Genomic DNA, 13,114 nt, shown 5'->3' with positions numbered 1-13,114 from the left:
TGAGTTGGAAACGACTCGACGGCACATAACAACAACAACAACAACAACTTGATGTTAAGAGATAATCCATATTGAATACTGCAGTCCTCAATCCTCTGCAGCAAGTGCTTCAGGTCCTCCTCACTTCAGCAAGCAAGATTTTATCACCCACACAATGCAGATTGCTGATGAGTCTTCCTCCAGTCCTGATGCCACACTCTTCTTCCTATAGTCCAGCTTCTTGAATGACTTGCTCAGCATACTGATTATATAGTTATCGAGAAAGGATGAAGCCCTGACACACACCTTTCCTGATTTTAAACCATACAGTGTTCCCTTCTTCTATCTGGACAACAGTTTCTTGGTTGAGGTATAAATTTCATATAAGCATAAATAAATTTTTTAGAATTCCCATTTTTATCAAGGTTATCCACAGTTTATTATGATTCACACAGTCAAAAGCCTCTGTATAGTCAATAAAACACAAAAAGACAATCTTCTAATATTCCTTGCTTTCAGTCAAGTTTTATCTAGCATCAACAATAATATCCCTGATGTCACTGTCTCTTCTAAACCCAATTTGAACCTCTGGCAGTTCTCTCCCAGTGTACTGTTCTAACCATTTTTGGATGATCTTCAGCAATATTTTGCTGCTGCTTCTTGTTGTTTGTTGTGTACCGTCATGTTGGAACTAACCCACAGCTGACCCTACAGCAGGTTTTCAGAGGCAGTTAATCACACAGAAAGAGAATGCCCGACTTTCTCCCATGGAGCAGCTAGTGGATTCAAACCATGTGCCTTTAGGATTGTAGCACAGCTTCTTGCCACTAGGCCACCAGAGCTTACATGTGCTATTAATGATATTTTGGGATAATTTCCACACCCTGTTGGATCACTTTTCTTGAGAATAGTAACAAATATGGATCTCTTCAGTCAACTGGCCAGATAACTGTCTTCCGAATTTCCTGGCACAACGTAGTAAGCACATTCAGAACTATACTTGTTAATTGAAATATGTCAATTGATATTTCACTGATTCCTGGGGCCTTATTTTTTGTCAATGCCTTCCCTTTATCGTATGCTACTTCCTGAAATATTTCAGTGTTGTCCGGTTCTTTTCTGTACAGTGACTTTACCTTCTTTTGCTTCCTGGGTTGTTCAAGATTTCCCCCACAGTGTTTTGTCAGTATTGCAACGTGAGAATTGTATTTGTTTTTCATTCTTTCAGTTTGAAAAATGCTGAATGAGCCCTTCCTTTTTCAGTCTTCAACTCCATATCTTTGCACATTCCATTATAATTCTTGGCTTTGTCTCCTCAAATTGCCTTGGCACTGCCATCCCAAAGGTATGTGGTTCAATTCCTTCAGCTACTAGGCAGGAGAAAGATGGACAATCTCCTCCCATGTTGTTTATGGCCTCTATGGACCCTCGAGAGGATCAGCTGTCGGTACTGACTCTAAGGAACATTGTTGTTGTTGATTGCTGTTGAGTTGACCATAGCTCATAGCAATCCTATGAATAAAAGGCCTGAAGCCTTTCTATAACTATTGTCATTTATCAAAGTTTATAGAGTTTCCAGAGGCATGTTGTTTAGAAGTGGATGCCACTCCTGCTTTCAAATAAGGCACATAACAAAAAGTTTATCTTAACTAGTTAAAAAACAAAATCTTGAAGATTATGCTCTTTTAATGACTACTATTTCTATGGGATCAAAACAACATTAATAGAAAAGATTAGATGGGGAAATTAAAGAGTAGTAATAAAGGGAGGAATAACTCAGAAAAGGAGAGAATGATTAGATAATTTGAAGAATATAATCAGTATAATTGGATTGTACATGTAGAAACGGTTGAATAGTGTGCTTTTCTGTGTATATTCTTGTTGTTGTTGTTGTGTACTCTCAGGTCAGAACTGAGCCATGGTTGACCCTCCGGTGAGTTTTCAGAGGCAGTAAATCACATGGGAGGAGATTACTCATCTTTCTTCTCCCAAACAACTGGTTGATTCGAACTACATACCTTTGTGTTGGCAGTAAAATCCCTTACCACTAAGCCACCAAAGTTCCCTGTGCATATTCTAAGCACCAACAAACTACAATTAAAACAAAGAAACAAAAAAAGCTGCACTCTTCTAAGGTTTTTTCCCGCCTTTGTCATCTCTTTTTCTCTGTCTTCATAGTCATTATGTGTCCTGATAACTCAAAAAATTCACGCTCACTGCCATGCAGTCGGTTTGGACTCATGTGTTCCTCTCTTGGGTTTCCAAGGCTGTTGATTGCAATGAGAACTAACTGTCCGCATTTCTCCCTCAGAGCTGCTGGTGGGAAAATTCGAATCACCAGAAATACATAGCTTTCCCCTCCCCTTTTTTTAACAATTGTTTCTCTGTTGAGTCTATTGTTAAAGTAACTATATCAACTCATTTTAAATTTTTTTTATTTCAACTCATAAAACTTAATAAGAAAAGACTACCCACATTCTTCCCTCAGAACAGCTGGCAGGTCCCCACTGCTGATCTTTTGGTGAACAGCCTGACACGTTAGGCTAAACATCACTAGTGCTACAATAATAGCAATGTCACTTTTATATCAAGCATGCTTGGTATTCCCAGTTAATCAATTTTTTCTCATACTGGTTTATTTACAAAGTTTGTACACATTGTTTTTCACACTGGCTCTTTCTCCTTACCTTTACCCACCCCAACATATAGCCTTTGAGGTAATAGTTCCAGTCTCTACAGACTCTGCCTCAGAGCTCCCTGAATAAAATGCTAGTTAAACTACCTTGGGAAGCTGCACCTGAGCAGAGTAACAGACTATTTTAAGATCTGGTTGAGAAGTAATTACCGTTTATATGTCTATCACATGCCTACACTAACACAATTTAATGTAAATTACAAACAATACAACAGGTTCCCATTAGGTTAGATCTCCTCGTTCCTCTAAGTCCTGTCCCTGTTCCGTCTTACCTCATTTAATCTCTCTGGCACCAGCACTCTTTAGAGAAATGATATCCCCAAAACCAAACCCACTGCCACCAAATTGATTCTGACTCATAACAACCCTCTACTGGGGTCTGTGAGCATTCACTGGAGGAGACTGACCATCTTACCGCCCCACCCCCAGGAGCAGCTGCTGCATTTGAACTGCTGATCTTTTGGTTAGAAGTGTAGCCCCTACCACTGCCAGCGCTTGTTGAACAGAAGTTGTTGTTATTGTTAAGTGCTGTTGTGTATGATTCTCAGCATCCTGAAGACAAGAGAATACTCCTCAGGTCATCACATCTGATGGTAATGGGCCATTCTGCTGGAACGGGGCAGAGCCGCTCTGCCAACTGTGCTCATGCACAACGTATTCCATGAAAATGTAATACTCACTTGGAGTATGACCCAGTGCCCTCCTCGGGAAGCTTTCTCCAGGGCCATCTCTGCCACCATCTCCTGTCCTTGTCCTAAAGACACATTGTGGAATTTGCCCGAGTCAATTGTAAACCCGAGTTTTTTGCCTGTGGGGGGAGGGGGATACAACACAGTGAGTGGAGAAGTGTATAGAGGAGTGGAGTGGAGAATATGAACTTTTATGGCCATTGATGCCATCTTCAGAGCCCTTTTCCTGAATGATCCAAACGAAGCCTCTTTCGTTTCCACAAAGCAGCGTTTTGAGCTCTCTATGGTTGCCTTTCAGGGCAAACATTAGAAAAGCCTGTGGAAATCATTCCTCCGGTTTTAGGATAATGAAGCTTTTGACATTTTGATAGATGGCAGGCATTGTTATTGAGCTTTATAAACTCTTGCTGCAGTAGCAAAGCGTTTCCCAGATAAAAAAAGAGCAACATGTGGTAGATATCACATCATTTTTTTAACGGATTGGTTCATTGGGTAAATGCACCAGCCTCTCACCTTGTGAGGCCGCATTCAAATTGAGCACAGTCAGGTCACAGCTATATTAACCTGGTATTCTCGGTACAGGCCGCAGGGAATAGTAATCCAGCACACAAAGCGACTGGGCCTTGCACAATCGAATATACTTGCTCTAATGACCATTATTTAGTCACAGGGGGCACGCGATTACATGAGCATGGAGAAAATTGCCCTCTGGCCCTCATCTAGTCAAAAGGTAGGAAACGGCACAAAAGAAACTTGCATTATGCCAACTGGAGGAATGTTCCCTTTGATGATTTCTTCAGACTACAGTGTTATTAGCCTTCCATTTCCCATACACCCAATCTCCAACAAATGAAAAAAGAAAAAAGGAAGTAAGAGAACTATGAACTAACGGAAAGGCAGGACTGCATGGAGGAGGGTAAGCAGGAGGGAGGGCGGTGGGAGGGGTGGAGGGCTGGCCTGCGAGCCTCCTGGCCACTCACCGAGGCCCTCCAGGTCTTTAAGGGCATCTACTCCTGGAGACAAGATGAAGAACACTGGGGTGCCGGGGCTGCTTTCTTCCAATGCTCTTGCTAAATCCAATCTGGTCCCCTCAACATACTTTGCACCCAGTTTTTCCTCCACAAAATTCCTGTTACAAATAAGAAAATAAGTTATGCAAAAGAAATTAAAAAAAAAGGAGAACAGTGGTTTTGACCTTGGAAAGAGTCATAACTTGGGTAAAGCTTAAACCTCAGACACAGGAGAGAAACGACCATTGTATTTATTAGCTGTCTTGCTAGAAGGACGATAGGAATATAGCTAGGTTTACACAGGAGTTTTTAAGCAGTAAAGTCACGGTTGTCTTTAGAAGCCTATGTTGCATTCTAGAGGCTACTGAGACGCTCTTTCTGGGTACCATCAGCTGCCTGCCCATGGCTTTGTGTCCCCCAAACCCCTGCCAGATTCTGCTATTACTTATGAACAGTTCATTAGATGTGCCACAGTGCAATTTTCCAGCCTGCTGGTTTTCTCATGAATATACAAACGCTTTTTGGGGTGTTTCTAACAGGGAAGCTCAATTAAGCAGGGATTATTTTCCAGCAGCATCAGATTGAGCAGAAAGTCCTGCTAAGAATCAACTCATAAGGTGGGGCTCAGCAGAGGCCTCGGTGGATGCAAACACTGGCTGAATAGAAAGAGGGAAGGAAGGAATCAGAGGTATATGGGCTCTCCTGAAGAAAGGAGTCTGAGAGGAGAGGAAGGGAAAATGCTTTGGTCGGTGAATTCAAATTAGAATATGCCTTATGTGCACCAAACAGCATATAACCATTTAGAAGCCAAGAGGGCAGAGGGGGAAAAGGACAATTGAACACAGATGTAGACTGGTGTTTCTGCTTTTAAATTGCATTGGTTATGAAGTTATAGGACTCCAAGTGTCTTCATGAAGGGAATTCATTTTTTTGCTTGACATGCAAAATCTTAAAAGCCAAAATGTCACCACTAAATAAAGACGATGGAAATTACACTTGGATAATGCATGCTCCTTCCTTCTGAACTCTGCTGACACCTATCTCTCTTCTAAGAATATTTTCACCCATTTCTTGTCCCTTCACCTGGTTTCAGAATTGAGCTTTTGAGGAGAGATGTGCTGAGTCTGTCTTGAGACTAGCATAGTATTTAGGAAAGTTAACACTAATAGTGACTAGACTATAGCAATCTCTGTAGTTTCATCACTATGACTTAAAAAAAAAAACAAACCAGTAAACTAATTGACTTCAGTTGACTCTGACTCATGATAACCCCAAGGGAACTCTGGTGGCCTAGTGATAAGGACCTGCACTACCAACCCAAAGGTACATGGTTCGAACCCACCAGCTGTTCTATGGGAGAAACATGGGCAATCTCATCCTGTGTAACTTCAAGCCTCTGGAAATTCTCTGAAAAACCCTCTGAAGGGCCAGTTATGAGTTGGTTCTCACTCAACAGCATATAACAAGATGACAACTCCATGTGTGTCAGAACAGAACTCTTTAACAGGTCTTTAATGACTGATTTTTTTTTTCAAAAAAGAGATTCTTTATTAGAGCAAAGTTGGAAGAACTCTAGAAGCCCTAATCCACAACATAAACAGTCTTTAAAGCATCCTGAAAAACCTACAACCAGGAGAGGATAAAATAGATGACTGAGACTTCTAAGAATCAAATCCCTATGCACATCCAAAATCTTCTCCAACAGGGTAAAAAGGGAAGCCACAGAACGGGGAAAAATATTTGGTAATGACATGTCTGATAAGTGACTTATATCTAGAATTTATAAAATACTCAAGCACCACAACAAGATAAAGGCAAACAATCCAGTTGCAAAATGGGCATATGATGTGAATAAACACTTCACCAAAGAAGATGTTCAGATGGCAAACACGTGAAGAAATGTTCAAAATCTCTAGCTTTAAGAGAGATGCAAATCAAAACAACTATGAGATATCATCTCACCCCAGTCAGAATAGCAAAATTTAACAGAACTGCAAAGAACAAATGCTGGCAAGGTTGTGGAGAAACTGGAACCCTTATTCACTGTTGGTGAGAGTGTAAAATGGTGCAACCATTATGAAAGACTGTATGGCGCTTTCTCAAAAAGTTGGAAATAGAAATACCATTTGACCCAGCAATTCCACTACTGGAAATATACCCTAAAAAACAAGAACTGCTGCCTAAGCAGATACATGCACACCCATGTTTATTGTAGCTTTGTTCACAATAGCAAAGAATTAGAAACAACCCACGTGTCCATCAACAAATGAATGGATAGAGAAGCCGTGGAATACTATAGTGCATTGAAAATCAAGGAACTCATGAAATATTATACAATATATGAGACCCTGAAGGACATTATGCTGAATGAAGTATCTCAGTCACAAAAGGACAAATATTGCATAGTGCCACTGCTGTAAAATAGGACTGACATCAGGGGCAGGGAATTAAGAGGGTATAAATAATGTATACTACATTGAAACAGATGATGGAAAGAACTGTTTAGAAGGAATACCTTAGGTATTATTGTCATGACAAGAGTCCAGAATGAAAACTGCCTAATATAGTGGACTGGGGGGCGGGGAGGACTGTATAACAATGAGAGAATTTTTTTTCACTTTTCAAAGAGAAAAACAACTGGGGGAAAGAGGGTAGGCAGGGAGAAAAGTGTGCAACAATGAATGAATGGAAATCCAAAGTCTGTAAGCTTTCATTAAAATTTAAAAATAAGTGAAAAAAAAAACAAACACCAAACCAACAAAACAACAACAAAAAAAAAAGGAGATTCTCAGAACTTTTTTCTGAAGAACTTCTGAGTAGACTTAAATTGTTAAGCTTTTGGTTGAAAGTATTAACTATTGACATTTCCTTACTATCCCACTTCTATCTCCACCAGTTACTTTATCTGAAGTGACATGCCTCTGAGTTAACTTGCATTTCTGAAAATGCTGATGGGCCTACCTGAGAGCATATGTCATTCTGTCAGGGCGCACAGCTCGTAAAATAATAAGCTTCTGTATCAGGCTTTTCTTTTTCCATTCTTGTGGTAACTTTTCTTTTTCTGGACACTCGGATTCTACCCACTTCTTCCACTGTTTGGCAGATCCTTCCACATCTCGGTCGATGCCTCGAAATTCTTCCATGAGGGCAACTGCCTATAATACCATACAGGAACAAGAGGAATGGTATATAAAATAGCTTATGGGTTTAAGTTAGAGACTTAGGAATGAATGGCTCTCATCTGATGTAAAGAAATGTTACTAGACACACTTCATTTCCCTCTTCACCTTCAATCTGCACCAATTTCTACCCAATTTAGAGGGTTATCTAAGAACCACTGGAACTGAGCTCCCTGAATCTCTAGGCTGGTTGGGTTTGATGAATAGGAGGCCCCGCAGGAGACTGAAGGGCTGGAAGAGAGGGAGAGAGAGAATAGAAAAAAAAATGGATTCCTCCAAAAGGGATTGGCACCAGCTGTTCTTCCCTCAGAGGCCATAGCTCCCATGGGTAGGTTTACTCTTAGAGATTGAGTTCTCGATAGTACCACCAACTACTCCCCATTCTACATCACCCATGATTGATACCTACCCTTCTTATCCATACTGTAAAGATACATGTCTCATTACACTCTCTTCATCACCCCTTTGAATGTGCCCTCTACTTTCTGCTAAAACTCTGACTGGAATAGAGCCTCAACTCATAATTCTAAAATTATAGCCTAATTAAAAGTTTTACAAAGTAAAATAAAATCTAAACTTATTATAAAACCAAGGTAAAATATAATACTTTCTTTTTAAAAAATTATTTTTTTTTATTATTTTGTGTGTGTGTACTGTCAAATAGGATCTGACTGGTACAGGAGGAGATGGCCCCTCCCTCTCCAGCAGAGCATCTGGTGGATTTCAACCATGCACCTCTGGGATTGCAGTGCAGCTTTGTGCCACTAGGCCACCAGAGCTCCCTATAATACAATGCTTTCAATGTATAAGAACATTATTCCTCTTGGAAAAAAGACTAGTACAAAGCTTAAATCCCTATTTAAGTAGGGATTTAATTGACCAGTGATTTAAAGAAGCTCCAGAATGGCTGGAAATAAAATCTTCTGGCAGAAAAATGGAACCAGGATTAATAATTGTGGTAGATGAACGGCTTTCATTTTTTTCCTCACAATATCTGCACTGTTACAATCAGATTAATTAACATAGTATTAAAACTGTATTTTGAAATAGTGGAGAAACATAGCAAAAGAAACACAGGATCAAGTTAGAGTCATACTAAATTGCAAAAAAGTTCAATTACACTCATAGGCCTTTATTGTAAGCACCGACACATTTACAAGTACATTTATAACACTTCTACCAAAGAAGAGAGTAGATGCTCTTTTATTTCTAAATAGAAAAGGAATAAATATATAACACAAAGATTAGTAAAGAGCACGACAGTATAGATTTTTTTACAACTAGAATGATGCCTTATAGGACCAGGATTTTGTAAACCAAATTTCCAAAGCTAAAAGACTTGAAATTTGAAATATGGATTTAGAAAGTGAAAAACCATTTTCTTACCATACCTTAATAGCACTCCATGACTGAGTAGTTAGAAAGTCAACAGGACTCAGGTAAGAGTGTTCTACTGTGAATCGTAACAGGAAATCCAATTCAAGTGGATCTATCTCTTTCTTCCTCAACAAAATCTTAAGAGTACACAAATTGAAAAGAGTCATTTGGTTTGTATCACAATTGCAATAAAGAAAGTAGTCATCATTTAATAGACATGAATGAGTCAGCTGAGAACTTACTGTTTTAGTTTAAATGAAGATTTTATTTTTTTTTTTAAGATTTTACAAGTGATCTCATAACCACTGGTGGAATTCAAATAAGAAATAAATACCAAGGTTGCTTTCCCCTCAATTCTATTACTCATGCCTATTAGTGCATCTGATATGTTTCTTTGTTTAATCTATTCTTGTTAGATCAAGCTTCCCCTAAAGCTTACTATATGGCATGAATAAGCCTCAGGTGAAAGTGGACTGAATTAATAATGAGAGGAAAACTAACATTGTATCTTAGTCCTGTTGTAGAAATTATATCCAAGAAACTATTAGATGTATGAAAGATTTTTATTATATATGAGATTATATTGAGAAAAAAATATAAATACAACTAAATACAACATTAGTTGAAACAAATTTTAAACTTTCTGTTTATATAGCTGACTGTACATCCAGAATATTTTGGAAGGGGGAACAAAATATACATCATTCTCACATTGAAGCTGTTATATATATTTTTAAAGTACCTCACCGGACTCAATCTCAATGGTGATTCATAGTGAATAGTGAGTTCCCCCCTGGCTTTCTTTCCCAAGGTGGTAAATTATAATGGAGGAGAGAGGAGACTGCCCATCTTTTTCCTGGGGAGCCGCTGGGGAATCTGACCCACTGGAGATGTGCAGCCTGTGTGTTGGCAACGCAACTTGCTATGGACTGAACCACCAGGGCTCCCTTGTGACATACTATTAAGATGGGAAAGAAAATGTTTGCACTTGATGCTATTTTAAAACTAGAGATATTGTAAAAATTAATTATGGGTTCAAAATTAAGTAATGAAATATGCAAGGAGCTCTGGTATCTTGTGGTAAGAAGCTGCACTTCAACTGCAAAGGCATAGAGTTTGGATCCACCAGTTGCTTTGTTGGAAGAGGATGGACAATCTTTCCCCATTTGATTTACTACCTCTGAAAACCCGCTGGAGGATCAGCTATGTGTTGGTTCCAACTTGATGGCACACAACAACAATATGCATTAAAATAATACAGCATTTTACTTTAATGAAAACTTTTTGGTTCTTTCTTCTAACAAGTATTTGTTCATATGAATGTGAAGCTTTAATTTACAAAGACTGTCAAGATTTGAGAAAGGTTACAGTTCACTCAAGACTTCAAGAAGTTTCAAATAGATGTTCACATATATATGCACATAGTATATATAATTCTTGGAAATATGTATGAAAGAAATATTCACTGTTAATGAGAAATAGGTAGAAAAATTCTTTACTCCTCTTTATGTATATTATTAAACAGTTAAACATCTACATTCTCATACAATCCAAAGGAATAGGAAGTACGAACATAAAATTAACAGATAAGCAGTAGTTCATGATTTGTATCTATTAATTTTTTTATTTTTATTGTATTATTTTTATGTGTACCATCAAATCAGATCTGACTAGTACAGGAGGAGATTGCCCCCTCCTTCTCCAGCAGAGCATCTGGTGGATTTGAACCGCATACCTCTGATTTGTATCAATATATATTTTAAGATGCCTCTATGTACAAGGCACTTTGAAGGAAACAAAAGAGCTAAGTTGGAGATCTTTCCTTTAAGTTTGTACTGATCAGCAGATTAGTTAATTAAAGGGGGTTGTTGTATACTGTGAGTCAGAATGGATGCATAACTGACCCTGCAGTGGGTTTGCAAGGCAGTAAGTAGCACTGAAGGAGACTGGCCATCTTTCACTTGCATACTGGCTCGTGGATTCAAACTGAGTGCCTTTGTACTGGCAGAGCAAGCCACCAAGGATGCATCCTCATATCATTGAGGAAAGGAACCCTGATTGTTGTCCTCATCATAGGCATCCTGACTTAGACGAAACTTTTTCAGAAATCCACATAAGAAGTAAAAGGAAAGCTGACTGAAGGTAAGGGCATGATATGTGTTGGTCTCCTGACCCATTCAATGTTTCCTAAAGGAAACTGTTTCCTACAAGAAACTGTTTCCTACAAGCTCCTATGAGAAACTCATGGGACTATTCACACCCAGATTAACGGCTTTGATCTTTGAGGAACAGCCTTGGTATCACCTAGAAGCCCCTTTGTAGGATTTGCAAAGTAGAGGACAACATCATATGCATCTGTTCTTCAAAGGATAACTATGGTGGCAGCTCAAAGTGCATGTCAACCCCAAAGCAATGCACAATGTTGGACATGGGAGAAGTATGTCACATGCCCACAATCTTGGTGGGAGATTCAAACTCTCCTCTTACCATTGAAATATCTTTTCAACAGTCTGATTTCTGCCAGCAGAAGTAAAACATAGAGTGAACAAAGTTGTCCAATTTAGGCTCTAGGATTGCTTTAAAGAGAGACAGGTTGCCTTACCTGAAAAGCCATGTGGGACAAGAAGGTGAGCTTGTCTTTCTCAAACAGCGCCTGGCTGGTGTAGAGGAAGGCGCTCTGCGTGATGCTCTCCATTAGGCTGGAGATGCGCTCCCGCGGGTCCTCCACCTTGTCAGCCTGCTCAATCGCTCTGAGGAACAGTGTGTTGAAAGCCTGGGGAATTCAATGATCAGAGAGTGAAAACCTGAGCCTAGACCTGTAGCTCAAGTCTGATAAATAGGGCTAACATTGAAGGCCTGGTCAGGAGGACAGAGAACAAGACAGACCTTAAATATAAATTCTTAGAACAGTTCCTGACACTGTTCTAAGTGTTCATTAATGTTAGCTGCCATTACTATCACTGTTACTATTATTATATGAATACTTTTCCACAAAATCTACTCATATCTTCTAATTAACTGAGTTTCACCTGTCCTAACACCTTCTACGCAAAACTCTTGTGCTACCCTTTGGTAATTTCTTTTCACTTTAAAAATTATTCTTAATATTAATTCATTACTTCATTCTATGACTTCATAATGGTAGAGTTTTCTGGATATTTTTCCACATGTACTACATATAAAACCACTTACTTCCTGCAGATTCCAACTCATGATGGTCCCATACATGTTAGAATAGAACGGTGTTCCATGGGGATTTTTCAGTAGCTGACTTTTTGAAGAGATTACCAAAACAACTACGAGATATCATCTCACCCCACTAAGAATAACAAAATTCAACAGAGCAGCAAACAACAAATGCTGGTGAGGTTGTGGAGAAACTGGAACCCTTATTCACTGTTGGTGGGAGTGTAAAATGATGCAACTACTATGGAAGGCAGTATGGCACTTTCTCAAAAAGTTGGAAATAGAAATACCATTTGACCCAGAAATTCTACTACTGGGAATATACCCTAAAGAAACCATATCTGCCACCCAGGCAGATATATGCACACTCATGTTTATTGTAGCTTTGTTCACAATAGCAAAGAGTTGGAAAAACTCTCAAACAAATGGATAGAGAAGCTGTGGTATATTCACACAATGGAATACTATGCAGCATTGAAAAACAAGGAACTCATGAAATATTATACAAAATGGGTGACCCTGGAGGACATTATGCTGAATGAAATATCTCAGTCACAAAAGGACAAATACTGCATAATGCCACTGTTATAAAACAGACTGACATCAGGGTTGTGGGGGAAACCTAAGAAAAGAGGGGATAAATAATGTACACTGCATTGAAACAGATAAGGGAGAAAACTGTTTAAAAGGAATATATAATTAGGTATTATTTTCATGACAAGATTCTAGAAAACGAAATGCATAGTAAAGGGGACTGTGGACTTGGAGGGGCAAGAGATTGTATAACAATGAAAGACTTTTTTTCTTTTCAAAGAGAAAAGCAAACTGAGGGGGAGAGGTGGGCAAGGAGGAAAATTTGCAACAATGAATGAATGAGAAAAAAAAAAAGAGAAGATTACCTGAGTACTTCTGGATAGACGAGAATAATCAAACTATAAAAACATGTATATTGCATATACAGAGACATACACACATGTATATAATATACATATTTCTATA

General features: G+C 38.9%; 1 protein-coding gene across 1 annotated transcript in view; it reads right to left on the bottom strand.

Moving 5' to 3' along the window:
• The window catches only part of DNAH11 (dynein, axonemal, heavy chain 11), a 481,900-nt gene that overhangs the window by 44,440 nt on the left and 424,346 nt on the right, over nucleotides 1-13,114 (bottom strand). Inside the window, exons 66-70 of the mRNA XM_006880385.1 lie at nucleotides 11,532-11,702; nucleotides 8,944-9,066; nucleotides 7,335-7,528; nucleotides 4,344-4,492; nucleotides 3,355-3,482 (exon numbers count right to left, since the gene is read on the bottom strand). Of these exons, the coding sequence (XP_006880447.1) occupies nucleotides 3,355-3,482; nucleotides 4,344-4,492; nucleotides 7,335-7,528; nucleotides 8,944-9,066; nucleotides 11,532-11,702 (765 nt within the window). The remainder of the gene's footprint in view (nucleotides 1-3,354; nucleotides 3,483-4,343; nucleotides 4,493-7,334; nucleotides 7,529-8,943; nucleotides 9,067-11,531; nucleotides 11,703-13,114) is intronic.

This window comes from Elephantulus edwardii, unplaced genomic scaffold (assembly GCF_000299155.1).
Source record: "Elephantulus edwardii isolate Elephantulus edwardi_28Jun2011 unplaced genomic scaffold, EleEdw1.0 scaffold00007, whole genome shotgun sequence".
In the NCBI taxonomy this organism is placed as follows: Eukaryota; Metazoa; Chordata; class Mammalia; order Macroscelidea; family Macroscelididae; genus Elephantulus; species Elephantulus edwardii.
This window is presented reverse-complemented; position numbering and strand designations above follow the sequence as displayed.